Genomic DNA, 27,667 nt, shown 5'->3' with positions numbered 1-27,667 from the left:
ATTCAAAATAAAAATATTTAGATTGAAAATATAAAAGACATATTTATGTTTTACTCATCTACTTACTGATGGTAGAAATTGTTTTAATTTATGCAAAAATGTACATGTTTTAGTATGTAAATTACTGAGAGAAAGTGCTACTGAAAAAAATGAGACTGGAACAAAAAAGGTATCAACCACCTGGTATGTGCATTCTGACATAAGGAACTGGCATTGCAGTCACTGTGTTGATAAACTTAGCTTCTGACCTGCACATGTCTGTATAAGTCAGAAGTGAAAGTGTGTAACTGAGCCTTGAGTGAGTAATCACAAGCATGGATTCTGGCCTATGTCGTTATTCCAGCTTCTCACAGATATACTGGGTGTAGTTGACAAGGATCATTTAACTACAAATGGTAGTTAAACGGTAAAATTACAAACTGTTTTTCATACAATAATACAATATACATACAGTGTTGAAACGTGAGACGAGAAAAGTTTGCCTTTAAAAGCAACCGAATATCTTACCTTTTCACTGTTAGGGAGAGTGAAGTTCCGTTTTAAGGAATCACCTCCATTAATACTGATCAGTTCCGCCTCCGCAGGTGGGAAAGGTGTCGGGAAAACCACCACATCACTCTTCAGCGTGTCTGAGCTAAAACACACGTCGTACTGCTGGGTGGATTTGGAGTAAGACCAGCTCCCGTCAGGGTGTGTGGTGATGACTGGAGCGCGACTCAAACTGCCGTCTGTCCTGTGGCACTTTACTGCCACCAAAGTGATGAGACCCAGTAAAAATATGAGCGACACCGACACGATGGCGATGAGCAAATACAAGTTTAAATCGGAAAAGCTCTCCTCTTTGCTCGGCACTGGTCTGAACGGAGTCTGCATTTCACTCTTACTTTCCACAACCACAACGTCTATTGACACGGTCGCTGACAGCGAAGGTTCTCCATTATCAGAAACCAGGATGAGCAGCGGGTGAGTTTTCAAGTCATTGTCACTCATTCGTCTCTTAGTCCGTATCTCCCCGTTGCTCGTTCCGATTCTGAACAGGTTGCTTCCCTTGGGCTCGGCGATGTGATAAGACAGTAGAGCATTATATCCAGAGTCGGCGTCTACAGCCCTGATCTTGGCCACAAAGTATCCCGCTTCGGCAGAGTAGGGAATGTTCTCGCTATTGACGGAGCCCTGGTCAGAATAGGGCGGCAGAACCCCAGGACTGTTGTCATTCTCATCCAGGATAAAAACGTTCACAGTCACGTTGCTGCTCAGTGGAGGAACTCCAGAGTCCGTGGCCTGAACTTGAAACTGGAAGGTTTTTATTTCCTCATAATCAAAAGACCGCATGCTGTGTATTTCCCCGCTAGCAGAGTTCACGTTAATTAAAGTCGAAAAAGGCACATTGAGGGAACCGCTGTCCACCAAGGTATATGACACACGGGCGTTTTCGTTTTCGTCTGGATCAGTCGCAGACACAGTACATACAACGGTCCCTATCTGACTGTTCTCCTTCACATACACATTAATGACCGGTTCTGGGAAGCGCGGCGCGTTGTCGTTCACATCAGAAACATGAACGGTTATGACGCTGGTGCTGGACAGAGGAGGAGTTCCCTCATCAGTAGCTGTAATAGTGACGTTGTACTGAGAAGTGCTCTCTCTGTCAAGAGGAGCATCTAGAACAATAGAATAATAATTGCTATAAGAGTTTTGAAGCTTAAAGGGAAAATTGTTGTTTAATTTACAGCTCACTTTTCCATTATTACCTCCGTCGCTGTCATAAATGGTAACAAGTGCTATGGCGGTGCCAACTTTAGCGTCTTCCTTAACAGCATCTAACAGAGACGTCACACTTATTTGTGGCGCATTGTCATTAATATCAATAACCTCGACAAGCACTTTACAGTGTGTGACCATAGGCGACTGGCCTTTATCTTTAGCCTCCACCCGAATTTCATAGAAAGGATTTTGTTCGAAGTCTATATCGCTTTTTACGGTGATTTCACCAGTATCCGGATTAATGGTAAAGGTGTCCAAAATATTTTCCTGCCCGTGCCTGTTAAACAAATACAAAACCTCACCGTTTGCACCCTCATCGGCGTCAGTTGCACTTAATGATATGACAGAAGTACCTCGTGGTGAGTTTTCAAGAACACGAACTTTGTAAAGCGAGCTGCTAAACACTGGACTATTGTCGTTTGCATCTAACACGTTCACTGTAATCTCCAGAGTCCCAGACTTCGGAGGTTTTCCTCCATCAACTGCAGTAAGTATGAGGGGGATCACAGGTTGTTTCTCTCTGTCTAAAGCTTTCTGTAACACTAACTCCGCAGATACACTCTGCTCTCCACCGCTCTGAACATCCAGGGAGAAATGTTCATTTGGGCTCAGTTTGTAGTTCTTCACAGAGTTACTGCCCACATCGGGATCGAAAGCACTGATCAACGACAATCTGGCTCCAATGAAAGCAGATTCTGACACATTAAAAAATTGCATTTTCACTGGAAACGTCGGAAAATTGTCATTGACATCCAATACTTTTATTTCCACCCGGTGCACACTAAAAGGATTGTTAACAATCGCCTCGAGATTTAAAGAGCACGATCGAGTATTCGGACACATTTCCTCTCGGTCCATTCTTTCATTCACATATAAAAAACCCGTTTTCAAATTTACTTCGACATACGGCTTTTTAGACCCAGAAACTAACCGAAACATGCGCGATTCCAGCTCTAGGGTGTTAAGATTCAAATCCTTTGCGATATTTCCAACAAATGTCCCTGGGTTTACCTCTTCAGAAACAGAATACACGATCTGTCCAAATGCCCGTCCATGAAAGGTTACAATACTAAAAAATAAAAAACAAAACCATATCATCACGCTCCGAGATCTTGGTAAGCCCATTGCTTCAGTACGTCTTGTGGGAAGTAATACACCGACCATATATTTGAAAAAGAAACACTGTCGCCTTTGAAATTACATTGTTTTAATCGAAGTCACGTTCTTCACAGGCGTGTCTCCCGCTATACATAACGCCTGCCGTCCATGCTCACTGTAAACCCAACTGCGGCCTGCCGATCCGCAAGGGAGGCGTGGCCAAAATTATCCCTTATAAAATTCACTTTCCGGTTAACAGCGACATCATGTGGATTAAACGAACACCGGGAAAGTGACTTTTGTGAAAAAGCGAAGAGTTAGACATCCATATTACTGCTATTACTACTAGGCTACTATATTATTATTATTATTATTATTATTATTATTATTATTATTATTATTATTATTATTATTAACACAAAGGGAAGAGAAGTCAGCTGATAGCATAGCGGTTAGAGTCGCTGACTCTGGACCCAAAGGCGAAGGTTTCCATCCCACCTCCTAGTCCATCTGTAGAACCCTTGTGCAAAAGACGTCTCATAAAATTATCTAAAATTACGCAGGTACAGAAATTAGTAAATTGTTGTAAAAAGAGGGGGGATGCAGTGGCGCAGTGGGTTGGACCTGGTCCTGCTCTCCGGTGGGTCTGGAGTTCAAGCCCCGCTTGGGGTGCCTTGCGACGAATTGGCGTCCCGTCCTGGGTGTGTCCCCTCCCTCTCCAGCCTTACGCCCTGTGTTGCCGGGTTAGGCTCCGGCTCCCCGCGACCCCGTATGGAACAAGCGATTCAGACAGACGATGTGTTGTAGGAAGATGAATAATTCGCTTTGGCGAAAAGCGTTAACTCATCGTAAATATCCAAACAGGCTTCACATGTCAATAAATCTTTCACAAACCTATGAATTATCTGGTTAAACTGACTTGCTCACATTTATATCCAAAACTGCAACGGAAGTAAAAATAGGAGTCTTACACCAATCTATAGGAATCACGCTTCTTTTTTTTTTTTTTTTTTTTAAAGTGATAAAAACCTTTTCTTTTAAATTCAAACAAAATGCAGTTCATTGATTATCAAGACGTCTTCCAGTTTGCACCAAGTTGACAGAACTACGTCCATGCGCAAGGCAGGATGGCGGGAGTCGCAGTCCGGATACGTAGTTCTGAATCACTCCAAAGATCGTCACTATTTTGCTTAAACGAGGTATGAATACTGACTGGCGGTTTTGTACTTCTGGATTACCCGCCCACAAATACACCCTCGTCAAACACTCCAGTCCAAATCTAACCTTTACAAGATGTCGCAGCTCCCTGACGATGCTTCCAACAGGAAAAGCGATACGTTGGAACCAATGTCCCGCACGACACGGTTTAATCCAGAAGTACAAAACTCCCAGTCAGTTGACACCAACCCGCGGAAGCCAACGGGTTTTAAGAGGTATGAATATATGGCAGTCGCCACATTGCTGGTGCGAGCGCGCGAATACACACACAGTAGAGCAAAGCATTTTAAACTTGACAGAATAATTTATACAAAAAGGAACTTGAAAGTTATATAAGAACCTTACCTTCTCGCTCTTGGGAAGGGTTTGGTTACGTGTTAATGTCTGCGCTTCCTGAATACTGATCAGTTCCGCCTCCGCAGGTGGGAAAGGCGTCGGGAAAACCACCACATCACTCTTCAGCGTGTCTGAGCTAAAACACACGTCGTACTGCTGGGTGGATTTGGAGTAAGACCAGCTCCCGTCAGGGTGTGTGGTGATGACTGGAGCGCTGTACCGACTCAAACTGCCGTCTGTCCTGTGGCACTTTACTGCCACCAAAGTGATGAGACCCAGTAAAAATATGAGCGACACCGACACGATGGCGATGAGCAAATACAAGTTTAAATCGGAAAAGCTCTCCTCTTTGCTCGGCACTGGTCTGAACGGAGTCTGCATTTCACTCTTACTTTCCACAACCACAACGTCTATTGACACGGTCGCTGACAGTGAAGGTTCTCCGTTATCAGAAACCAGGATGAGCAGCGGGTGAGTTTTCAAGTCATTGTCACTCATTCGTCTCTTAGTCCGTATCTCCCCGTTGCTCGTTCCGATTCTGAACAGGTTGCTTCCCTTGGGCTCGGCGATGTGATAAGACAGTAGAGCATTATATCCAGAGTCGGCGTCTACAGCCCTGATCTTGGCCACAAAGTATCCCGCTTCGGCAGAGTAGGGAATGTTCTCGCTACTGACGGAGCCCTGGTCAGAATAGGGAGGCAGAATCCCAGGACTGTTGTCATTCTCATCCAGGATAAAAACGTTCACAGTCACGTTGCTGCTCAGTGGAGGAACTCCAGAGTCCGTGGCCTGAACTTGAAACTGGATGGTTTTTATTTCCTCATAATCAAAAGACCGCATGCTGTGTATTTCCCCGCTAGCAGAGTTCACGTTAATTAAAGTCGAAAAAGGCACATTGAGGGAACCGCTGTCCACCAAGGTATATGACACACGGGCGTTTTCGTTTTCGTCTGGATCAGTCGCAGACACAGTACATATAACGGTCCCTATTTGACTGTTCTCCTTCACATACACATTAATGACCGGTTCTGGGAATCGCGGCGCGTTGTCGTTCACATCAGAAACATGAACGGTTATGACGCTGGTGCTGGTCAGAGGAGGGGTTCCCTCATCAGTAGCTGTAATAGTGACGCTGTACTGAGAAGTGCTCTCTCTGTCCAGCGGCCCGCTAACCACTAATGAATAGTAGTTTTTATAGGACGGCTGCATTTTAAAAGGAATTTGGCTCGGAATGGCGCAGTTTACTTTTCCATTTTTTCCAGCATCATTATCGAAAACTGTAATCAAAGCAACAGCTGTGCCCACTGCAGAATCTTCCTTTACATTGTCAACTAAGGAAGTTATGGATATCTCCGGGACATTGTCATTCACATCCAAAACTTCAACCAACAATTTGCAATGTCCAGCTCGTGCATTGGGTCCCTTGTCCTTCGCCTGAATATGGATTTCATATCTACCGTTTGCTTCGAAGTCAATATTACCATTAACAGTGATTTCCCCAGTGAGGGGATCAATACTAAACATATCGATATTTTCTGCATCCTCTTGATAAATGAAAGAATAAACAATTTCACTATTCACACCTTCGTCCAGGTCAGTTGCGTTTAGCGTAACTAGGGATGTTCCACGTGAAACATTTTCGAAAACATGTATTTTATAAAGCGGTTTACTGAATGTCGGGCTGTTATCGTTCACATCTATAACATTAACAACAAGCTGCAAAGTTCCGGATCTGGAAGGTTTTCCTCCATCAACCGCAGTCAAAAGGAGTTCGATCACAGATTGTTTCTCTCGGTCTAACGCTTTCTGCAGCACCAACTCTGCTGATACACTCTGCTCTCCATCGCTGTGTACATCTAGGGAGAAATGTTCATTTGGGCTCAGTTTGTAGCTCTTTATAGAGTTACTGCCCACATCGGGATCATATGCCTTCGGTAAAGGGAATCTTTCTCCAACAAATGCCCACTCTGATATATTCAAATATCGTGATTTTAAATTAAAAGTAGGGGAATTATCATTAATATCCAAAACATTCACTTCAATTCTATACAAATTTAACGGATGACTGACAACAGCTTCTACATTTATTGAACACTTTAGCGTGTTCGGACACAGATCTTCTCGATCAATTCTTTCATTCACAAAGAGGACGCCAGTCTTTAAATCGACATCAAAATACTTCATATTTGATCCGGATAACATCTGAAACATACGGGATTCGAGTTCCTGAGCCTGAATACTGAGATCCTTCGCTATATTCCCGACAAACGTACCCTTGTTTACCTCCTCAGACACAGAATAAACGATTTGTCCTGAAGCCAGATCCAAAATGCCAAGCAGCAGCATGCCAAGGAGTAGAATCAAGTCCACGATTTCGGCCATTTTCTGGAGGTCTGGAGAAACATATTATTGAATGATTTTCATATCCCTAAAGGCTCTGCGATCAGCGAAAAGCGTCGGAATCCAGTCACTGAATTCAAGAACGAACAAAGCATCAGAAACGGGTGCCCAGTATCGTAACAAGGTGGAGCCCAACAGCAAATAAATATCACTTTCTTAGTGGACAGCGACGCTTTGTGGATATTTAATTTAAGCACACGGCTCATCTTATATGACGTTTATCTAAAGGGGAGAAGATTCAGTTACATATTAGCAATACTGTACTTCACATTAAACGCACTTCTGAAAAAAAATAATCAGAGTGTTATTTGGTTGGTATGAACGCATGGGAGGCAAGTAGAAAAAACCGTCATGGATGCAGTACAGTAACTTTATGCTCAACGTTAATAGCTATTCCAATGCATTTTTCTAAATTCAGGGGGCCAGCTTCACGGAACTCTTTAATAGAGTTTGTACCAGGTGCCTTACTAAGGAAACATTACAAAATAACTAAAAAATGTAAATATCAAGAGAAAAGGTCCCATTAAAAATAAAATCAGTTGATTTTAAAAAAAGATACCATATAGACAAAAATTGGAAAATGCAAATAATTCACGTTTTTTTCTGTCGAATAACAATGATATACATAATGAAAAAGACAAAAGATTTCGTGCTAAAAATTATAATGAAAAAGTTTCATACCTTATCACTTAAGGGGAGCGTGTGGTTCCGTTTTAAAGAATCAGCTCCATTAATACTGATCAGTTCCGCCTCCGCAGGTGGGAAAGGCGTCGGGAAAACCACCACATCACTCTTCAGCGTGTCTGAGCTAAAACACACGTCGTACTGCTGGGTGGACTTGGAGTAAGACCAGCTCCCGTCAGGGTGTGTGGTGATGACTGGAGCGCTGTACCGACTCAAACTGCCGTCTGTCCTGTGGCACTTTACTGCCACCAAAGTGATGAGACCCAGTAAAAATATGAGCGACACCGACACGATGGCGATGAGCAAATACAAGTTTAAATCGGAAAAACTCTCCTCTTTGGTCGGCACTGGTCTGAACGGAGTCTGCATTTCACCCTTACTTTCCACAACCACAACGTCTATTGACACGGTCGCTGACAGTGAAGGTTCTCCGTTATCAGAAACCAGGATGAGCAGCGGGTGAGTTTTCAAGTCATTGTCACTCATTCGTCTCTTAGTCCGTATCTCCCCGTTGCTCGTTCCGATTCTGAACAGGTTGCTTCCCTTGGGCTCGGCGATGTGATAAGACAGTAGAGCATTATATGCAGAGTCGGCGTCTACAGCCCTGATCTTGGCCACAAAGTATCCCGCTTCGGCAGAGTAGGGAATGTTCTCGCTACTGACGGAGCCCTGGTCAGAATAGGGCGGCAGAATCCCAGGACTGTTGTCATTCTCATCCAGGATAAAAACGTTCACAGTCACGTTGCTGCTCAGTGGAGGAACTCCAGAGTCCGTGGCCTGAACTTGAAACTGGAAGGTTTTTACTTCCTCGTAATTGTAAGACCGCATGCTGTGTATTTCCCCGCTAGCAGAGTTCACGTTAATTAAAGTCGAAAAAGGCACATTGAAGGAACCGCTGTCCACCAAGGTATATGACACACGGGCGTTTTCGTTTTCGTCTGGATCGGTCGCAGACACAGTACTTATAACGGTCCCTATTTGACTGTTCTCCTTCACATACACATTAATGACCGGTTCTGGGAAGCGCGGCGCGTTGTCGTTCACATCAGAAACATGAACAGTTATGACGCTGGTGCTGGTCAGAGGAGGGGTTCCCTCATCAGTAGCTGTAATAGTGACGTTGTACTGAGAAGTGCTCTCTCTGTCCAATGGCCCGTCAACTACTAAGGAGTAGTAGTTCTTATAGGACGACTGCAGTTTAAAAGGCACAATTTCAGATATTTTGCATTTTATAGCGCCATTATGCTTGCTGTCATTGTCAACAACAGAAATCAGAGCAATTACCGTTCCGCTTTCTGCGTCTTCTTTCACAGTATTCGCAATTGATGTTACAGTTACTTCGGGGGCGTTGTCGTTCACGTCAACGACTTCTACTAACACTTTAGAATGAGCTGCACGAGGGTTATGCCCCTTGTCTTTGGCCTGAACCCTGATTTCATAGGCGCTTGCTCGCTCAAAGTCAAGGGCGCCTTTCACCGTGATTCCACCGGAGTCTGGGTTAATGCCAAACAAATCAAGGACGTCTGAACTAGTGTGACTACTAAAAGAATAAGTTATTTCCCCGTTTACACCGTCATCTTGGTCAGTTGCATTTAGAGTTAAAATTACCGACCCAGCATTAATATTTTCCAATACTTTCACTTTATAGAGTGGTTTGCTAAATACTGGAATGTTATCATTTGTGTCGTTAACGTTGATGACAATTTGACATGTTCCGGATCTTGGAGGCTTTCCCCCATCAACCGCAATCAGTAAAAGCTGGATCACATGTTGTTTCTCTCGGTCTAATGCTTTCTCCAACACCATTTCCGCAGTGACACTCTGCTCTCCGTTGCTCTGCACATCCAGTGAGAAGTGTTCATTTGAGCTTAATTTGTAGTTCTTCACTGAGTTACTCCCCACATCGGGATCACTGGCCACAGGTAACGGAAATCTCTCCCCCGTGAAAGCAGATTCCATAATATTGAGAACATTAAATCTTTCAGGGAAAGACGGTGCATTATCATTTATATCTAAAATGTTCATTTCGATTCGATATAAATGCATGGGATTATAAAGAATGGCCTCCATATTTATGGAGCATTTTATAGAACTCGAACACAGTGTCTCTCTGTCAATTCTTTCGTTAACGTAAAGCATACCAGTCTTTCTGTTTACTTCAAAATATTTCTGATGAGCTCCAGACACAATCTGCAACTTTCGCGTCTCCATTTCTTGCACGTTGACATTTAGATCTTTAGCGAGATTTCCAACAAACGTACCTTTTTCCTCCTCCTCTGACACAGTATATACAATCTGTCCCGAAGACCAACCTGATACACAAAACAACACAATCCATTGTATCCACACCAGGTCCCTTTGGTCATACAGATCCATCGCAGTAGTGCTCTGATTGATCGGGTTTGTCCACTGGATTATGCGTGATTTATCAGTATATTCAGAAATCACGGTAATTCATAAAAAAGAAACACTATATCACACTCATTCTACGTGGTATCCCTTGAACAAAGACGTCAATGAAGTGTTTGCGCATGTTTCTTTCACTAAGAGGAGGAGCTGAACGAAAATGTAACGAGAACTTTTGCGGTCTACAGCGACATCGTGTGATTATACTGTCCAGAACAAATGTGTTACTTTGTATTCTTGTCTGCAAAGAAGTGTAATCATACGTGTTTTATTGAACTAATCAACTGAAACATAAGATTTTAAAAAGGAGACTCTTTTTTGGACACTTTTATAAATCTCCAAACTATCGAAAAGCTTTAAAACATTAAAGAAGTAAAATGTGTGGTGACTAAGCAAAATAAACACTCGAAAGATCCATAAAACTTTTAGGATGCTTCCACTGAACATAAGTTTAAGCAATTGACATGACACACATGTTTAGTATGGGTTTATTGAAAATGATTAAAATATAAAACATAAAATATACGTAAAATTTAAAAAATAGACAAAGACTGACGTATATTTGGTACTCAAACTACCTGGAAAAAATAAGGCTTGGTGACTCAGTTGCTACTCTGGCTTTAAAGTTTGTTTGACGCACATTTCCAGATAAACGTGCCTCTGCTCACTGGTAAGAGTTTGCTCCTTGTACTCGCCACTGTTTAATTTCCTTTTTGTTTATTTAAAGCATCTTACTAAATTACGATTATGCCGTTTGTAGGAAAAAAAAAAAAACATTGGGATCAATCGGAAGGATTACACAAAATAATGGAATAAACGTATGAGTGCCTCTCACATTTGTTCATTTAGCTGATGCTTTTCTCCAAAACGGCTAGAATGCTAAAGTACTCAGAATGATTATACACTTAAGCGTTTATTTTTACTGGAGCAATTAAGGGTAAGCACTTTGCTCAAAGGTTACCTGGATACAAAGATAGGAATTAGACAAATCGTATTTCTCTGAGATGTACGTCGCTTTGGAGAAAAGAGTATGCTAAATTAATAAATGTAAACTGAACCTGTAACCTGGATGCAAAGGCTGAAATATTAAACAGGAAGCTACCAGCTGTCCCGTGTGTTCTTTTTTTCTTCATTGCTGTGACTCCCACTGCAGTACACCAAGGAACTATTATGGACCTGATAAGGTTTTAAAGAAAGACATCTGCAACAGAAAATGTTAAAAAGGTTTTCTTTAAAATTTAAAATATGACTTGCCATGTGCGTAATTACGCAATATAGTAATGTAACGAATTAAAATAAGAAAACTGTTCCGGTAAGAGCAATACACACACACACACACACACACACACACACACACATACACACACATACACACACACACAGACACACACACACACACACACACACATTTTCAGAACCGCTTGTCCCATAGGGGGTCGCGGGGAACCAGAGCCTACCCGGCAGCACAGGACGTAAGGTAAGAACAATACATAAAATAAAATCTGCAGTGAGGTTATACTGAGTATTTTATCGCAGGAAAATACTCGAAGGCATAAAAAATCCATTTTATTATTTCTTCCAACTTTTTCAACTAAGAAGTGTTTGGTTCCTTTTAAAATCATTAGCTCCGCCTGTACTGATCAGTTCTCGGTCTGCAGGTGGAAATGTCACAGATGAGCCTATAACTTAGAAATTTTTACCCGTTAACTATAATTTTGCATTTCTAATGTACTCCACTCAGTGCTCAGTGTACGAAAATGTAGTTTTTTTAAATTAAAAAATACAGAGCAGTGAAGCAACCGGTGTAAAATGCGCACTCGAATTAATAGTTTTAATGCAGGTTTTAGAAACGCCCCAGCATATACTAAACTATATATACTCTGGCACTGAGTAAATATTTATGATATTCATTTGAATTATTCTAAGCCTTTATCCATACAACACACACACATTAGCTGAAGCCGCTTGCCCCGAACGTGGTCGTGGCGAGCCGGAGCCTAACCCGGCAACACAGGGTGTAAGGACGGAGGGGACACACCCAGGACTCGCAAGGCACTACAAGTGGGACTCGAACCCCAGACCCACTGGAGAGCAGGACCTGTGCCAACCTACTGCGCCACCGCGCCCTCCTAAAAACAAATAGATCCAACAAATTTAGATGAATGTGAAAAATATTATTTTGCTAAATTTAGTACCGAAGTGTTTTTTTTTCTAAAACTTGATTTTGTTCAACCATGTCATCTCTACGTTTGGGTAGAAATCCAACTGAAAAATACGTAAGTATAAATTGGACATTTTCTAGTCTTTCGTAGAATTTTTAGATAAAAGTAAACAATACATGCCATCAAACTTTTTAAAACACCTCATAATACACTGTACCATTTCGTCACGACCGCACTCGAGAGAGGATTCCAACGTGATTAAAACTTGGCACGTCAGAAAAGCTTACTACTCACAGTGTATCTGTGACTGACGCTTTTTTCTACAGCGACTTAACAATGCTATGCTATTTATGATAACGATTTATCCATTAACATGTATTTAGCATACGTTGCTCTCCAAAGCGACTTCCAGCGAGCTCTTTGTGTTATCAGCCAACACACCTTATATTCACCAAGGTGACTTATACTGCTAGACACACTACTTACAAGGCCCTCATCCATACATTAGTGGAACACAAATTTTCGCTTTTTGCTGTGCTGCACCTTAGACGAGTGGATAACTTTTCTTGTGCCGATGTGAAAAAGGTGCGTTGCTCTATCACATAACAGAAGAAAGCAGAATTCAAACCTGTGGTGACAAGTAACCACTACCCAACTGCTCAGACACATTTTACAAAGCTTTTACCAACAGCCAGGAGAAAATGTCCCCCACCCAGATTGTTAATATATAAATACAAAGCGATAAGTACTTAAAACTGAACCAAATCTTCATAAACAACAAACACCATAAGACGCAGAAAAACTTGAGCGGCAGTCCATGATGGGAAGGCAGTAGCTCACCATTAAAGTTAGAATACATCTTACCTTCTCACCATTGGGAAGCGTGTGGTTCCGTTTTAAAGAATCAGCTCCATTAATACTGATCAGTTCCGCCTCCGCAGGTGGGAAAGGCGTTGGGAAAACCACCACATCACTCTTCAGCGTGTCTGAGCTAAAACACACGTCGTACTGCTGGGTGGACTTGGAGTAAGACCAGCTCCCGTCAGGGTGTGTGGTGATGACTGGAGCGCTGTACCGACTCAAACTGCCGTCTGTCCTGTGGCACTTTACTGCCACCAAAGTGATGAGACCCAGTAAAAATATGAGCGACACCGACACGATGGCGATGAGCAAATACAAGTTTAAATCGGAAAAGCTCTCCTCTTTGCTCGGCACTGGTCTGAACGGAGTCTGCATTTCACTCTTACTTTCCACAACCACAACGTCTATTGACACGGTCGCTGACAGTGAAGGTTCTCCGTTATCAGAAACCAGGATGAGCAGCGGGTGACTTTTCAAGTCATTGTCACTCATTCGTCTCTTAGTCCGTATCTCCCCGTTGCTCGTTCCGATTCTGAACAGGTTGCTTCCCTTGGGCTCGGCGATGTGATAAGACAGTAGAGCATTATATCCAGAGTCGGCGTCTACAGCCCTGATCTTGGCCACAAAGTATCCCGCTTCGGCAGAGTAGGGAATGTTCTCGCTATTGACGGAGCCCTGGTCAGAATAGGGCGGCAGAATCCCAGGACTGTTGTCATTCTCATCCAGGATAAAAACGTTCACAGTCACGTTGCTGCTCAGTGGAGGAACTCCAGAGTCCGTGGCCTGAACTTGAAACTGGAAGGTTTTTATTTCCTCATAATCAAAAGACCGCATGCTGTGTATTTCCCCGCTAGCAGAGTTCACGTTAATTAAAGTCGAAAAAGGCACATTGAGGGAACCGCTGTCCACCAAGGTATATGACACACGGGCGTTTTCGTTTTCGTCTGGATCAGTCGCAGACACAGTACATATAACGGTCCCTATCTGACTGTTCTCCTTCACATACACATTAATGACCGGTTCTGGGAATCGCGGCGCGTTGTCGTTCACATCAGAAACATGAACGGTTATGACGCTGGTGCTGGACAGAGGAGGAGTTCCCTCATCAGTAGCTGTAATAGTGACGTTGTACTGAGATGAGCTCTCTCTGTCCAGTGGACCGTCAACTACTAAGGAGTAGTAGTTCTTGTAAGAAGACTTCAGTTTAAATGGCAAATATTGGTTACTGCGACAATTTACAACTCCATTTTTACCCACATCTTTGTCAGAGACCATAATCAGAGCAACCCCCGTTCCAGTTTTGGCATCTTCTCTCACCGAGTTTAATAAGGAAGTTACTGATATTTCCGGTACATTGTCGTTTTCATCAATAACTTCAATTAAAACTTTACAATGGGTGCTCTTTGGAGAATGGCCTTTGTCTTTTGCTTGGATTCGTAACTCAAATACAGAGTGTTCCTCGTAATCAATATTTCCCTTCACAGTAATTGTCCCAGTCTCCGAGTGTATAGCGAAAAATTCGGCTCCCAAATTGCCGTGTTCAATAAGAGAATATACTATTTCACTATTAATACCATCGTCTGCATCGGTAGCATTAAGCCTTATTATTTCAGCTCCGACTGGAGTATTCTCTGAGACGGTGATTTTGAACAGAGGTTTACTAAATATTGGACTGTTGTCATTAATATCTAGGACATTTACAATAATTTCTAAGGTCCCGGATCGGGGAGGTTTTCCCCCATCAACCGCAGTCAGTAGCAACTTGATCACAGGTTGTTTCTCGCGGTCTAAAGGTTTCTGCAGAACTAATTCAGCAGATACACTCTGCTCTCCACCGCTCTGTACATCCAGAGAGAAGTATTCATTCGAGCTCAGCTTGTAGTTCTTCACTGAGTTGCTGCCCACATCCGCGTCATAAGCTAATGGCAGCAAAAAGCGATCACCGCCGACTGCGTTTTCAGTAATATTCACTATATGCAGATCTACTGGGAAATAAGGTGCATTGTCATTTAAATCTAAAACATTTACTTCAACACGATAAAGATTTAAAGGATTATGAGCAACGGCTTCTAAATGCATCCTACATTTCGGAGTGTTAGGGCACAGTTCCTCCCGGTCTATTCTTTCATTCACATATAATATACCATCTTTTACATTTACCTCGAAATACTTCTTGCTGGTCCCAGACACGATTTGAAACATCCGTAGTTCTAGTTCCTGAATATTAAGACTCAGATCCTTTGCTATGTTTCCAACCACGGTTCCCTTGTCCACCTCCTCTGAGACAGAATAGACAATCTGCCCGTAAGACACATCCATGAAACAAAGAAGCATTAGAGAGGCTGTCCAGACCGATCCCACGTGAAAGAAGCATCCCATTGTTGTTTCCAGTACATGTAATGCTTTTCAGGAACGGTAGCATAAATAGCACCGAACAGAAGCCAATATATCCTTTCAGATATTACTGTAAAATGAGGCCCGAGTACAACTACAGGACATTTTCAAACAGGGTAGCATTTCGTCTCAACAGCTACTGTGATTCTTCAGATGCGTTTGAAGGAGGAGCCCAGAAAGCAGTATTTGAAGTCACGGACAACAGCGACATCGTGTGTTTTAAAAAGTGATTTATACATTAGCATGCAGTTGCAAAAAAAAATAAAATAAAATAAAATAAATTAAAACGCAGTATAATAATAACAGTGTAAGACCAGGTATTCGGCGGTGTGCAATACTTCTCATATAGATGGAGTGCTTCGTTAAATAAAAAAAAACTATACACTGACCCTTTCATTTGCACCTTCTCTTCTAAAAATTGAGATAATTTTATATTACATGTCACAACGTGTACCCATAGAGATTACTGTCTCTGTGAAATTTACATATAGTCCTTTACATGACGCTTTTCTCCAAAGCAACTTACTATGTTCAAATACTTACAATTATTTACCTATTTATACTGCTGAGTAATTTTACTGGAGCAATTAAGGGTAACTGGCTTCCTCAAGGATTCTAAAGCTGGAGATGAGGCTTGAACCCGCGAGCTTTGGAAAATAGCGGCTCTAACCACTGCGCTAGAAGTTGTTCCCACATAACATGTACATTTACTCCTTTAGCAGACGCTTTTCTCCGAAGTGACGTACATCTCAAACAAAATACTATTTGTGCATTACATTAACCAAAGTAATGTTTCTGTGCATTACATAACCAAAGCAATGAGCAATGTTTTTTACATCATTAACGTGTGAGATTGAGCAAGGTAAAATATTAGTTAAAAAAATTCTTACTAAGACCGGTATGTAGCAAAAGAAATCAAATCATAAATACTCAGCCCAACAACGTCCAAAGCGGATTTTCAACAAACGTTAAAATTGGAATTTACTGACATTAAAAGAGTGACTGAAGGAACACCACTTTCTAGGGGCAGTTTAAATACTCTACATGTAAGATTTGGCCCCTGCTGCCATTTCACCAGACAGTGGGTCAGAAAACAGTCCAGTCATGATCCACTTACTTTCACAGGACTCACTTATTGCGCTAAGAAAGCGATGTCCACAAATTGGCAGTGTACCACACATAACCTTGTGGAGGACATTGGAGCTGCAGCAATCCACGCTTTTCCACAGAAAGAATAACATTGCTACACTTAATCCAGCAACAATTTATATTATTAAACGTCATTTTCCAACAAATTAAATAAATATATTTTTTAACAAATAAGTATTAAATGGGGGCGCGGTGGAGCAGCGGGCTTGGCCGGGTTCTACTCTCTGGTAGGTCTAGGGTGCGAGTCCCGCTTGGGGTGCCTTGTGACAGACTAGCGTCCCGTCCTGGGTGTGTCCCCTCCCCCTCCAGCCTTACGCCCTGTGCTGACGAGTTAGGCTCCGGCTCGCCGCGACCCCGCTCGGGACACGCGGCTTCAGCCAATGTGTGTGCGTATATTTATTTTTTTAAAAATTTAAAATTATTGTGTAAAGCATATTCCAAACTTGCCAATGAAAAATCGTTACAGAAAAGTCTAACACAAACACAGTCCTGCAACGGGTATTTACAATTATTAATTTTCATCCAGATATTCGTTCCGAATTAATTTCTAGCATAGACATAATTATTTAAATTTACAATTTGATGAAAAGAGAAATACCAACCAACGCCTACAGCCGCTTGTCCCGAACGGGGTCGCGGCGAGCCGGAGCCTAACCCGGCAACACAGGGCACAAGGGACAAAGCCAGGACAGGGCTCAATCCGTCGAGGGCCACTCCAAGCAGGGATCGAACCCCAGACTCGACGCGATAATTCACAATTGTCTGTTTACACTGACCAATTTAAATTGCTAATACGACAAACCACATAGTTCTGCTTCGTGTCAGAAAACACCAAAATCATTTCAACAGGTTACTCTTATAGGTGGCGCCACGAATATAATATACAGAAGTGGAAGCAAACCAAGGAACATTCTTAAGAAAGCGCTGTGAAATCGCCTTCGGTGATGGAATTCACGTTTGTAATTACACATGTATAAAAGCAAAAAGAGGGAAATTTTTTATACAAAAAAAGGTGCTGATCACGGTTGTAAAGGTCTGGAGCCTATTCCGGAATCACCGAGGAAGGTACAGAAAACAGCCTAGAAAGGACGATAACAGAAGTTTTTCTGAAAATGTAGCCAGAATTTTGACTCTCGCTAAAAAACAGCAAAAGCGGCTGTCATGGAAGTAAGAATATATCTTACCTTGTCAGAGTTGGGAAGCGTTTGGTTTCGTTTTAAGGAATCACCTCCATTAATACTGATCAGTTCCGCCTCCGCAGGTGGGAAAGGCGTCGGGAAAACCACCACATCACTCTTCAGCGTGTCTGAGCTAAAACACACGTCGTACTGCTGGGTGGACTTGGAGTAAGACCAGCTCCCGTCAGGGTGTGTGGTGATGACTGGAGCGCTGTACCGACTCAAACTGCCGTCTGTCCTGTGGCACTTTACTGCCACCAAAGTGATGAGACCCAGTAAAAATATGAGCGACACCGACACGATGGCGATGAGCAAATACAAGTTTAAATCGGAAAAGCTCTCCTCTTTGCTCGGCACTGGTCTGAACGGAGTCTGCATTTCACCCTTACTTTCCACAACCACAACGTCTATTGACACGGTCGCTGACAGTGAAGGTTCTCCGTTATCAGAAACCAGGATGAGCAGCGGGTGAGTTTTCAAGTCATTGTCACTCATTCGTCTCTTAGTCCGTATCTCCCCGTTGCTCGTTCCGATTCTGAACAGGTTGCTTCCCTTGGGCTCGGCGATGTGATAAGACAGTAGAGCATTATATCCAGAGTCGGCGTCTACAGCCCTGATCTTGGCCACAAAGTATCCCGCTTCGGCAGAGTAGGGAATGTTCTCGCTATTAACGGAGCCCTGGTCAGAATAGGGCGGCAGAACCCCAGGACTGTTGTCATTCTCATCCAGGATAAAAACGTTCACAGTCACGTTGCTGCTCAGTGGAGGAACTCCAGAGTCCGTGGCCTGAACTTGAAACTGGAAGGTTTTTATTTCCTCGTAATTATAAGACCGCATGCTGTGTATTTCCCCGCTAGCAGAGTTCACGTTAATTAAAGTCGAAAAAGGCACATTGAGGGAACCGCTGTCCACCAAGGTATATGACACACGGGCGTTTTCGTTTTCGTCTGGATCAGTCGCAGACACAGTACTTATAACGGTCCCTATCTGACTGTTCTCCTTCACATACACATTAATGATCGGTTCTGGGAAGCGCGGCGCGTTGTCGTTCACATCAGAAACATGAACAGTTATGACGCTGGTGCTGGACAGAGGAGGGGTTCCCTCATCAATAGCTGTAATAGTGACATTGTATTGAGATGCACTCTCTCTGTCCAGTGGACCGTCAACCACTAATGAATAGTAATTTTTATATGATAACTGCAGTTTAAAAGGCAACGAGTGTGTTATATAGCAATGCAATATGCTATTTTTCCCGGCATCTTTGTCAGTAACTGTAATAAGAGCCACAGCTGTTCCAATTTTAGCATCTTCTCTTAACGTGCTCACTAGCGATGTTACTGATATTTCGGGAGCATTATCGTTTTCGTCAATAATTTCAATTAATATTTTACAATGTGTTGCTCGAGGGGTCGGTCCTCTGTCCTTGGCCTCAACGTGAAGTTCAAAAGCACTGCTATCTTCAAAATCAACATTACCGTTTACAGTGATTTCACCAGTTAAAGGATTTATAATGAATATATCCAGTGCTTTGTCAGACCCGTGACTTATTAATGAATAAATAATTTCCCCATTTACACCGGCATCTAAATCGGTTGCGTTCACTTTAATTACTGACGTCTGAAGTGGAACATTTTCATGCAACTGAACTTTAAACAGCGATGTGCTAAATATCGGAGTGTTATCGTTGACATCTATCACATTGACAATGACCTGTAAAGTCCCGGATCGCTGAGGTTTTCCACCATCAACCGCTGTCAGCAAGAGTTTGATCACGGGTTGTTTCTCTCTGTCTAAAGGTTTCTGTAGCACTAACTCAGCAGACACACTCTGCTCTCCACCGCTCTGTACTTCCACTGAAAAGTGTTCATTTGGACTCAGCTTGTAATTCTTCACTGAATTACTACCTATGTCCGGGTCGTATGCTTTTGGTAAAGGATATCGTTCTCCTGGAAAAGCATGTTCGGTTATATTTAAAACTTGCGTTGTAACGGGAAAAGAAGGCGCATTGTCGTTTACATCAAGCACATTAACTTCCACTCTGTACATATTCAAAGGATTGTGAGTGATGGCTTCTAGGTGGAGAGAACATTTCTGACTGTTCATGCAGAGATGTTCCCTGTCTATTCTCTCAGCAACAACAATAACACCAGTTTTTGTATTTACCTCAAAATACTTGTTTTTTTTCGTCACAATCTGAAACATCCGCGCTTCCAATTCCTGAATATTAAGGCTCAGGTCCTTCGCTATATTTCCAATCACGGTTCCCTTGTCCACCTCCTCTGAGACAGAATAAACAATCTGAGCAGAGGATGAATCCAAGAAACAATGAAGGGCCAGGAAACGAATCCAGAAAAATTCCGCAAGAAGGAATCGCTGCATGGTAACACTATAAGATCCGAATCTTTGTAATACAATTGAAATATTTGTAATGCAATCCTCAGGCATTAAGTCTTCCGTAACTGAGGCAAAGCGAGCATAGGAGAGAAACAAGTATCACGTAACTAGACGGTGGTTTGTCCAGACAAAGCATGTTCTCTTTTCTAAGAGACTGAAGGAGGGGCGCAGAGGTGTATAAAAAATAAAACTCGTGGTCAACAGCGACACCCTGTGATTTCATAAAGGAGAAGGACTCAACATTGACTGGGTTCGACACTGACGTACCGGAAAACATAGGGGTTTTGCTATGAAAAGGACTAACAGAATATTCGGTTGTGTTTTAAAAAACCAGTGGTTCTCAAACTATGTCTTTCCGAGCACGACTTTGCCAAAATCAAGACGCACTGGACCACCTTTGGCCTAAAGCCACTTTCTAGCCCAAATTCCGAGTTAAAGTGACCACATTTGTTTTGCTAAATAATATTGATGTAAAATACTACTATTTTACATAAAAAATTGACTTTTTTTGAAATAACTGCAAAGGCATGACGCGTAAGGTGGTTGACGATAAGATGTCTATGCTATGACAATCATGGTAAGCAAGGTTTTTATGTAAAGAAACAGTTGTAACATTTTCAGATGTAATAATTCAAAAAGTGTAAATCCATAACTGACTAAAGTAACTGAGTGATTTAAAGGTTACTTTGCTCAGATATTCTGACTGTTAGTTTGTGGACCACAGGTGGTCCGTGGACAACCATTTGTATGAAGCACACTTCAGATGATCACATTTTTCTAGAAGTAGGAATTCAACGTAAAATTTAGCATCAATGATTTCAGAATACAGTACATTATTGTTGCAATCATCGTCATTAGCATCATCATCAGCAGCAGCATGAGCATAATCATCAATTAATTCAGTTCACACAAGGAATGTGTACGAATGTCCATGCACCCAAAGTAAATAATCAAAGATTCATAAATAACATTTCTTCTGGACCCATTTCTCTCCTAATCCGTGAAAAGCTCCAGAGATTTAAATCATACCATCTGTTACAATCACCTTTGTATGTTCTATCAAGGTCAATTCTACAGGAAGCTACTCACGAAATGTGCACCGGCAAAAACGGTGATATCGGACAAACTTACTCTGCTTGGCCATTCATGTGTTTGTATCTATAGCTCTTCGCTTATTGTGAAATACACTTTTGTTTCCTGAACCCTACGTCACTTTTGAAATTTTCTCTGCAAAGTACACGTAAATGTAAATCAGTGCGCAGAGAATCTTGTTACAAAGCAATTAATCACATAAAACACTTACCACATACTAAACATTAAAACTGGTCCAAAATTAAAAGCTGTGCTTACCTTTTCTGTGTATATGTACTGAAAATTAAAACTGATCAGAAAACATTCAATTGGTGTTTAGGGTTGAAAATGCAAAGGAATAACTTCAACCGGTAAACAGAGGCAGCGCAGCATCTGCGCTGCAAAATAAACTGCGGTCTTTGATCGACATAAAAAACAACATTGTATCAAGTCAAAGCCAAGAACAGACGTAACTGACAAACGCTTGCATTTCAGCTTTTCTCGGTTAAGTGTCGTACTAAAGGTTTTGAAAAGGAGTTTCATTGGGAGTTGATTTTAGAGATGTTACTGAACTGAATAATGCAGTGACATAATTTTAATGAACTCATAAACTAACGGTATTTGAAATAGATGCTTAACTCCTCCCGTCCTGAGTGTGCCCCCTCCCCCTCCAGCCCTACGCCCTGTGTTGCCGGGTTAGGCTCTGGCTCACCGCAACCCGCTAGGGACAAGTGGTTTCACTCTGTGTGTGTGTGTGTGTGTGTGTGTGTGTGTGCTTAACCCCTACTCCTATAAATCATGATGAAACAAGAGGGAAACTGACAGTCTTGAGAAAGAGTTTGTGAACAATTTGGAGTTTTCTGTGTTCCAACATTAAATGTTGTTGAAATTTTATCAATTCTCAATTATCATCTAATTCATAATAATAACGGGACTACAGACGAACACAAAAACAATTTTATTGTTTTCCGTCTATAACAAAGACATTAGCCAAGAACATTCACTGTCTGTGCTGGGTAAACTACGTGAACCACTGTTTTTTTAACTTGTGGAACCTTCTGAAGCACTAATGACCGAAACAAAATGTTTCCGGTGCTACTAACAAATAGTTTGTACAATGTTAGTACAGTACTTCTGGAACAGTTGTTTGGGATTATCCAGGCCTATTCTTCTTTATATAAATTATTTCATTCATTGATATTTTGTGGGATTTCTTGCATACATTCTTTACCAGAGCATTTAAACTGTGTTAAGGTCACCATCGCAACGCCTAACGAGGAAAATCCGCCACTGTCCAATATCTGTACTTTTACTGTTTTCTCTACTAAATATTAAAACAACGTACAATTTAAATTCGCATATACTCGTAATCTCAGAATATGTAAAATTTTTGGGGTATTATTGTTTCACTTACACTGGGTTTATTTTTTCCTTCAGAAAACGATTGGGTCACATTTCATAACACTTATGCAGAAACACTGAAACCGGTTGAAAAACTCCATGAAATGCATGGAATCAGCAGACAAAGTCTTATAAAATAGTTGTCTGACAGTATCACAAACCACTAAGCAAAACGTGAAACTGATATCTTGGATCGAATAATTTGTCAATCAATTTTTGTACTAAAACAGGGCTAAAGATTTTAAATTCAAAAGACGACACATCACTTTTACTAAACTACAGAAAATTGTTCATTGTATTGTAATTAAGCAAAATATTTTTATCTGACTCATATTAAATGCAAGTTTTATTAATTTTGGAGGTGTAAAATAACTTACCTTCTCCATACTTGGAAGTGTTTGCAACCGTTTTAAGGAATCAGCTCCATTAATACTGATCAGTTCCGCCTCCGCAGGTGGGAAAGGCGTCGGGAAAACCACCACATCACTCTTCAGCGTGTCTGAGCTAAAACACACGTCGTACTGCTGGGTGGACTTGGAGTAAGACCAGCTCCCGTCAGGGTGTGTGGTGATGACTGGAGCGCTGTACCGACTCAAACTGCCGTCTGTCCTGTGGCACTTTACTGCCACCAAAGTGATGAGACCCAGTAAAAATATGAGCGACACCGACACGATGGCGATGAGCAAATACAAGTTTAAATCGGAAAAGCTCTCCTCTTTGCTCGGCACTGGTCTGAACGGAGTCTGCATTTCACTCTTACTTTCCACAACCACAACGTCTATTGACACGGTCGCTGACAGTGAAGGTTCTCCGTTATCAGAAACCAGGATGAGCAGCGGGTGAGTTTTCAAGTCATTGTCACTCATTCGTCTCTTAGTCCGTATCTCCCCGTTGCTCGTTCCGATTCTGAACAGGTTGCTTCCCTTGGGCTCGGCGATGTGATAAGACAGTAGAGCATTATATCCAGAGTCGGCGTCTACAGCCCTGATCTTGGCCACAAAGTATCCCGCTTCGGCAGAGTAGGGAATGTTCTCGCTATTGACGGAGCCCTGGTCAGAATAGGGCGGCAGAACCCCAGGACTGTTGTCATTCTCATCCAGGATAAAAACGTTCACAGTCACGTTGCTGCTCAGTGGAGGAACTCCAGAGTCCGTGGCCTGAACTTGAAACTGGAAGGTTTTTATTTCCTCGTAATTATAAGACCGCATGCTGTGTATTTCCCCGCTAGCAGAGTTCACGTTAATTAAAGTCGAAAAAGGCACATTGAGGGAACCGCTGTCCACCAAGGTATATGACACACGGGCGTTTTCGTTTTCGTCTGGATCGGTCGCAGACACAGTACATATAACGGTCCCTATCTGACTGTTCTCCTTCAAATACACATTAATAACCGGTTCTGGGAAGCGCGGCGCGTTGTCGTTCACATCAGAAACATGAACGGTTATGACGCTGGTGCTGGACAGAGGAGGAGTTCCCTCATCAATAGCTGTAATAGTGACATTGTATTGAGATGTGCTCTCTCTGTCCAGCGGCCCGTCAGTCACTAATGAATAATAATTTTTCAAGGATGACTGCAGTTTGAAAGGAGTTGTTACGTGACAGCGAACAATGCCATTTTTCCCCGAATCTTTGTCAGAAACTGCAATTACAGCAACTGCTGTTCCGATTGCTGAGTCTTCTTTTACAGTGTTTAATAGTGATGTAATTGAAATTTCAGGATTATTATCATTCAAGTCAATTACTTCGACAAGAACCTTACACTGAGTATTGCGAGGAGGGACACCTTGATCCCTAGCTTGTACTCGAAATTCAAACGCTGCATTTTTTTCGTAGTCTATATTTCCTTTTACGCTAATCTTTCCGGTTTGAGAATCAATAGTGAAGATGTCATTAATATTCGCAGTTCCGTGTTCAACCATGCTGTAGATTATCCGACTGTTCATATCTTCATCTGGATCCGTTGCATTTAGTGTTATTACCGGTGTGCCGTACGGAACATTCTCATTCAGTCGAACTTTGTATAGAGGCATGGAAAAAGCTGGAGTGTTATCGTTCACATCAATCACGTTCACTGTAATCTGTAAAGTCCTAGATCTGGGAGGTTTTCCTCCATCAACTGCAGTCAATAGGAGTTTGATCGAAGCTTGTTTCTCTCGGTCTAAACCTTTCTGCAACACTAACTCTGCAGATACACCATGTTCTCCGCCGCTGTGTACATCCAGAGCGAAATGTTCGTTTGGGCTCAGTTTGTAGTTTTTTACTGAATTCGATCCTACATCTGGATCGTCCGCCAAAAGCAGAGGGAATCTGTCTCCAAGAACAGCCACTTCCGTTATATTTAATACAAATGTCTTGACTGAAAATGATGGCGCGTTGTCATTTACGTCCAATACATTTACTTCAATGCGATAAAGAGTTAAAGGATTATGAGCAATTGCTTCTAAAAATACAGAACATTTCAGGGCGTTTATACACAAGTCCTCTCGGTCAATTCTCTCATTCACAATCAGCATTCCGCTTTTCAGATTTACCTCAAAATACTTCTTGTTGGATCCGGATACGATCTGAAACATCCGTGCCTCCAGTTCTTGAACAGTTAAACTCAGATCCTTTGCTATATTTCCAACCACAGTTCCGCTGTTCACCTCCTCTGAGACGGAATAGACAATCTGGCCGTAAGACGAATGTCTAAAACAAAGCAATACCAGAAACAACAGTCCGGCATATCTAACACTCACCGGGCTCCCCATCGCTCATCTCAGACCATATTATACTTTTAGTGGATCGTAACATTACAGAATACTGATAGATATAGTCCGTTTAACAGAAAACCAGCGCACACTACATGAATTCGCGGACGTTGGTTTCTAAAACATAAATGGACCGCGCGCGTTTCATCCCAACAAAGCACATTCTGTTTTCAGTGAGAGAGATGTGATGGAAGGAGGGGCTCAGAGAAGAAGGATAAAAATACAAACCCGCGGTCAACAGCGACACCCTGTGATTTCGCAAAGGAGAAGGATCGACCTGAACCATGTAGTCAGTAAATAAAAGGCTTTGCACAATTGAAATTAAAAGCCCAGAAACTAAACCAAGGATCAAAGAAGCTTTCTATAACACATGAAATTTATTAAAAAGCATCCAGGGTAGTATTTTACTATGTAATTTGAATAGTTTTTCCAAACATATAGATTATCCATGAAATATATTTACGTTAGTGGGGGTGTGGTGGCGCGGTGGCGCAGTGGCGCAGTGGGTTGAACCGAGTCCTGTTCTTTAGTGGGTCTGGGGTTCGAGTCCCGCTTCGGGTGCCTTGCGACGCACTGGTGTCCCGTCCTGGGTGTGTCCCCTCCCCCTCCGGCCCTGCGCTGCCGGGTAGGCTCCGGTTCCCCGCGCCCCCGTATGGGACAAGCGGTTCAGAAAGTGTGTGTATATTTACATTAACTTAACGCTTTGCTTCAAAGCTACTTACAGTGTTAATCTACATACAGTTATTTCCCCATTTCCACTGCTTGATAATTTTACTGGACCAATTTTAGGGTAAGTACCTTGGTCAAGGGTACTAGAGATGGAGGTGAAATTCCAGACTGCGACCGCTGGGTCCAAAGGCAATAAAAGGTCATTATTACAACTGAAAGCAATAATGTTTAAACTTATACATGAGTAACACGATCATCTCTTTACAAATTTTCACTTTTAAAACTGTTTCAGTAAATTATCTCATCAACTTCAGATTCTTAAATACTCGTAAATGTAAAAAAGATTTTCTGAAGCATTACAGACAGGAGCATCTGATGCCTTGCACAAGAAAGAAGTAGTGATAGATATGCCATCTACTTTATGCTGGCAACACCTTATTAAACTGGAACCTGAAATTAATATACTTCAATACCTCAGTATCTGTACGAATGAACCTAAATTGTTCAACTACTATTTCATATCATGGTTGAAAAGGCCTTCATTAAAATAACTGGACGAAACATTCAAAGGCAAATACAGGTGCTGAAAACCAAAACGTATCCCTAAATGAAATCTTAACAATACGATTAAATTAGAACTTGGACTGAAAATTTGAAAAAATAATTAAACCATTGTTATTCGTATACAGTTTGAGTTTTCTGATCGTCTTTTGCAGGTCATTGCATTTGTTTTCTGAACGTATCAGTGGGCACGATTCCAATAACCATCCCTTTGATTTTTTAATTCCCGCACATATCTCATTTAATGACTTCCAATGTAAAAATCGATTAAATAAAAATTTGCAAAAAAAAAACAATTAACTCATCTCCAGACATGATTCTACCAAATTGCAGTTCGTTATTTCCTTCTGCATAATCAGTAGAAACAGAACGAATTACCAGAAACCGAGTTATGACAAAGCTCAAATCCATCTTACCTTCTCGCTCTTGGGAAGCGTTCGGTTCCGTTTTAAGGAATCACCTCCATTAATACTGATCAGTTCCGCCTCTGCAGGTGGGAAAGGCGTCGGGAAAACCACCACATCACTCTTCAGCGTGTCTGAGCTAAAACACACGTCGTACTGCTGGGTGGACTTGGAGTAAGACCAGCTCCCGTCAGGGTGTGTGGTGATGACTGGAGCGCTGTACCGACTCAAACTGCCGTCTGTCCTGTGGCACTTTACTGCCACCAAAGTGATGAGACCCAGTAAAAATATGAGCGACACCGACACGATGGCGATGAGCAAATACAAGTTTAAATCGGAAAAGCTCTCCTCTTTGCTCGGCACTGGTCTGAACGGAGTCTGCATTTCACTCTTACTTTCCACAACCACAACGTCTATTGACACGGTCGCTGACAGTGAAGGTTCTCCGTTATCAGAAACCAGGATGAGCAGCGGGTGAGTTTTCAAGTCATTGTCACTCATTCGTCTCTTAGTCCGTATCTCCCCGTTGCTCGTTCCGATTCTGAACAGGTTGCTTCCCTTGGGCTCGGCGATGTGATAAGACAGTAGAGCATTATATGCAGAGTCGGCGTCTACAGCCCTGATCTTGGCCACAAAGTATCCCGCTTCGGCAGAGTAGGGAATGTTCTCGCTATTGACGGAGCCCTGGTCAGAATAGGGCGGCAGAATCCCAGGACTGTTGTCATTCTCATCCAGGATAAAAACGTTCACAGTCACGTTGCTGC

General features: G+C 42.2%; 1 protein-coding gene across 11 annotated transcripts in view; it reads right to left on the bottom strand.

Moving 5' to 3' along the window:
- The window catches only part of LOC108934193 (protocadherin alpha-C2-like), a 163,281-nt gene that overhangs the window by 26,447 nt on the left and 109,167 nt on the right, over positions 1-27,667 (bottom strand). The window contains exons 1-2 of one of the 11 annotated variants that reach the window (XM_029251184.1): positions 23,066-25,621; positions 508-676 (exon numbers count right to left, since the gene is read on the bottom strand). The exons of 3 other annotated variants lie outside the window; for them this stretch is intronic. In XM_029251184.1, coding sequence (XP_029107017.1) covers positions 508-676; positions 23,066-25,269 — 2,373 coding nt within the window. In that variant the 5' untranslated portion in view covers positions 25,270-25,621. Of the gene's footprint in view, positions 1-507; positions 3,169-4,425; positions 7,328-7,497; positions 10,126-12,932; positions 15,058-17,656; positions 20,199-22,896; positions 25,622-27,667 lie in introns of those variants that run through there. 7 more of the 11 variants (XM_029251187.1, XM_029251183.1, XM_018751725.2 and 4 more) reach the window with 7 other exon arrangements.

The sequence above is a fragment of the Scleropages formosus genome, chromosome 4 (assembly GCF_900964775.1).
Source record: "Scleropages formosus chromosome 4, fSclFor1.1, whole genome shotgun sequence".
Classification (NCBI taxonomy): domain Eukaryota; kingdom Metazoa; phylum Chordata; class Actinopteri; order Osteoglossiformes; family Osteoglossidae; genus Scleropages; species Scleropages formosus.
This window is presented reverse-complemented; position numbering and strand designations above follow the sequence as displayed.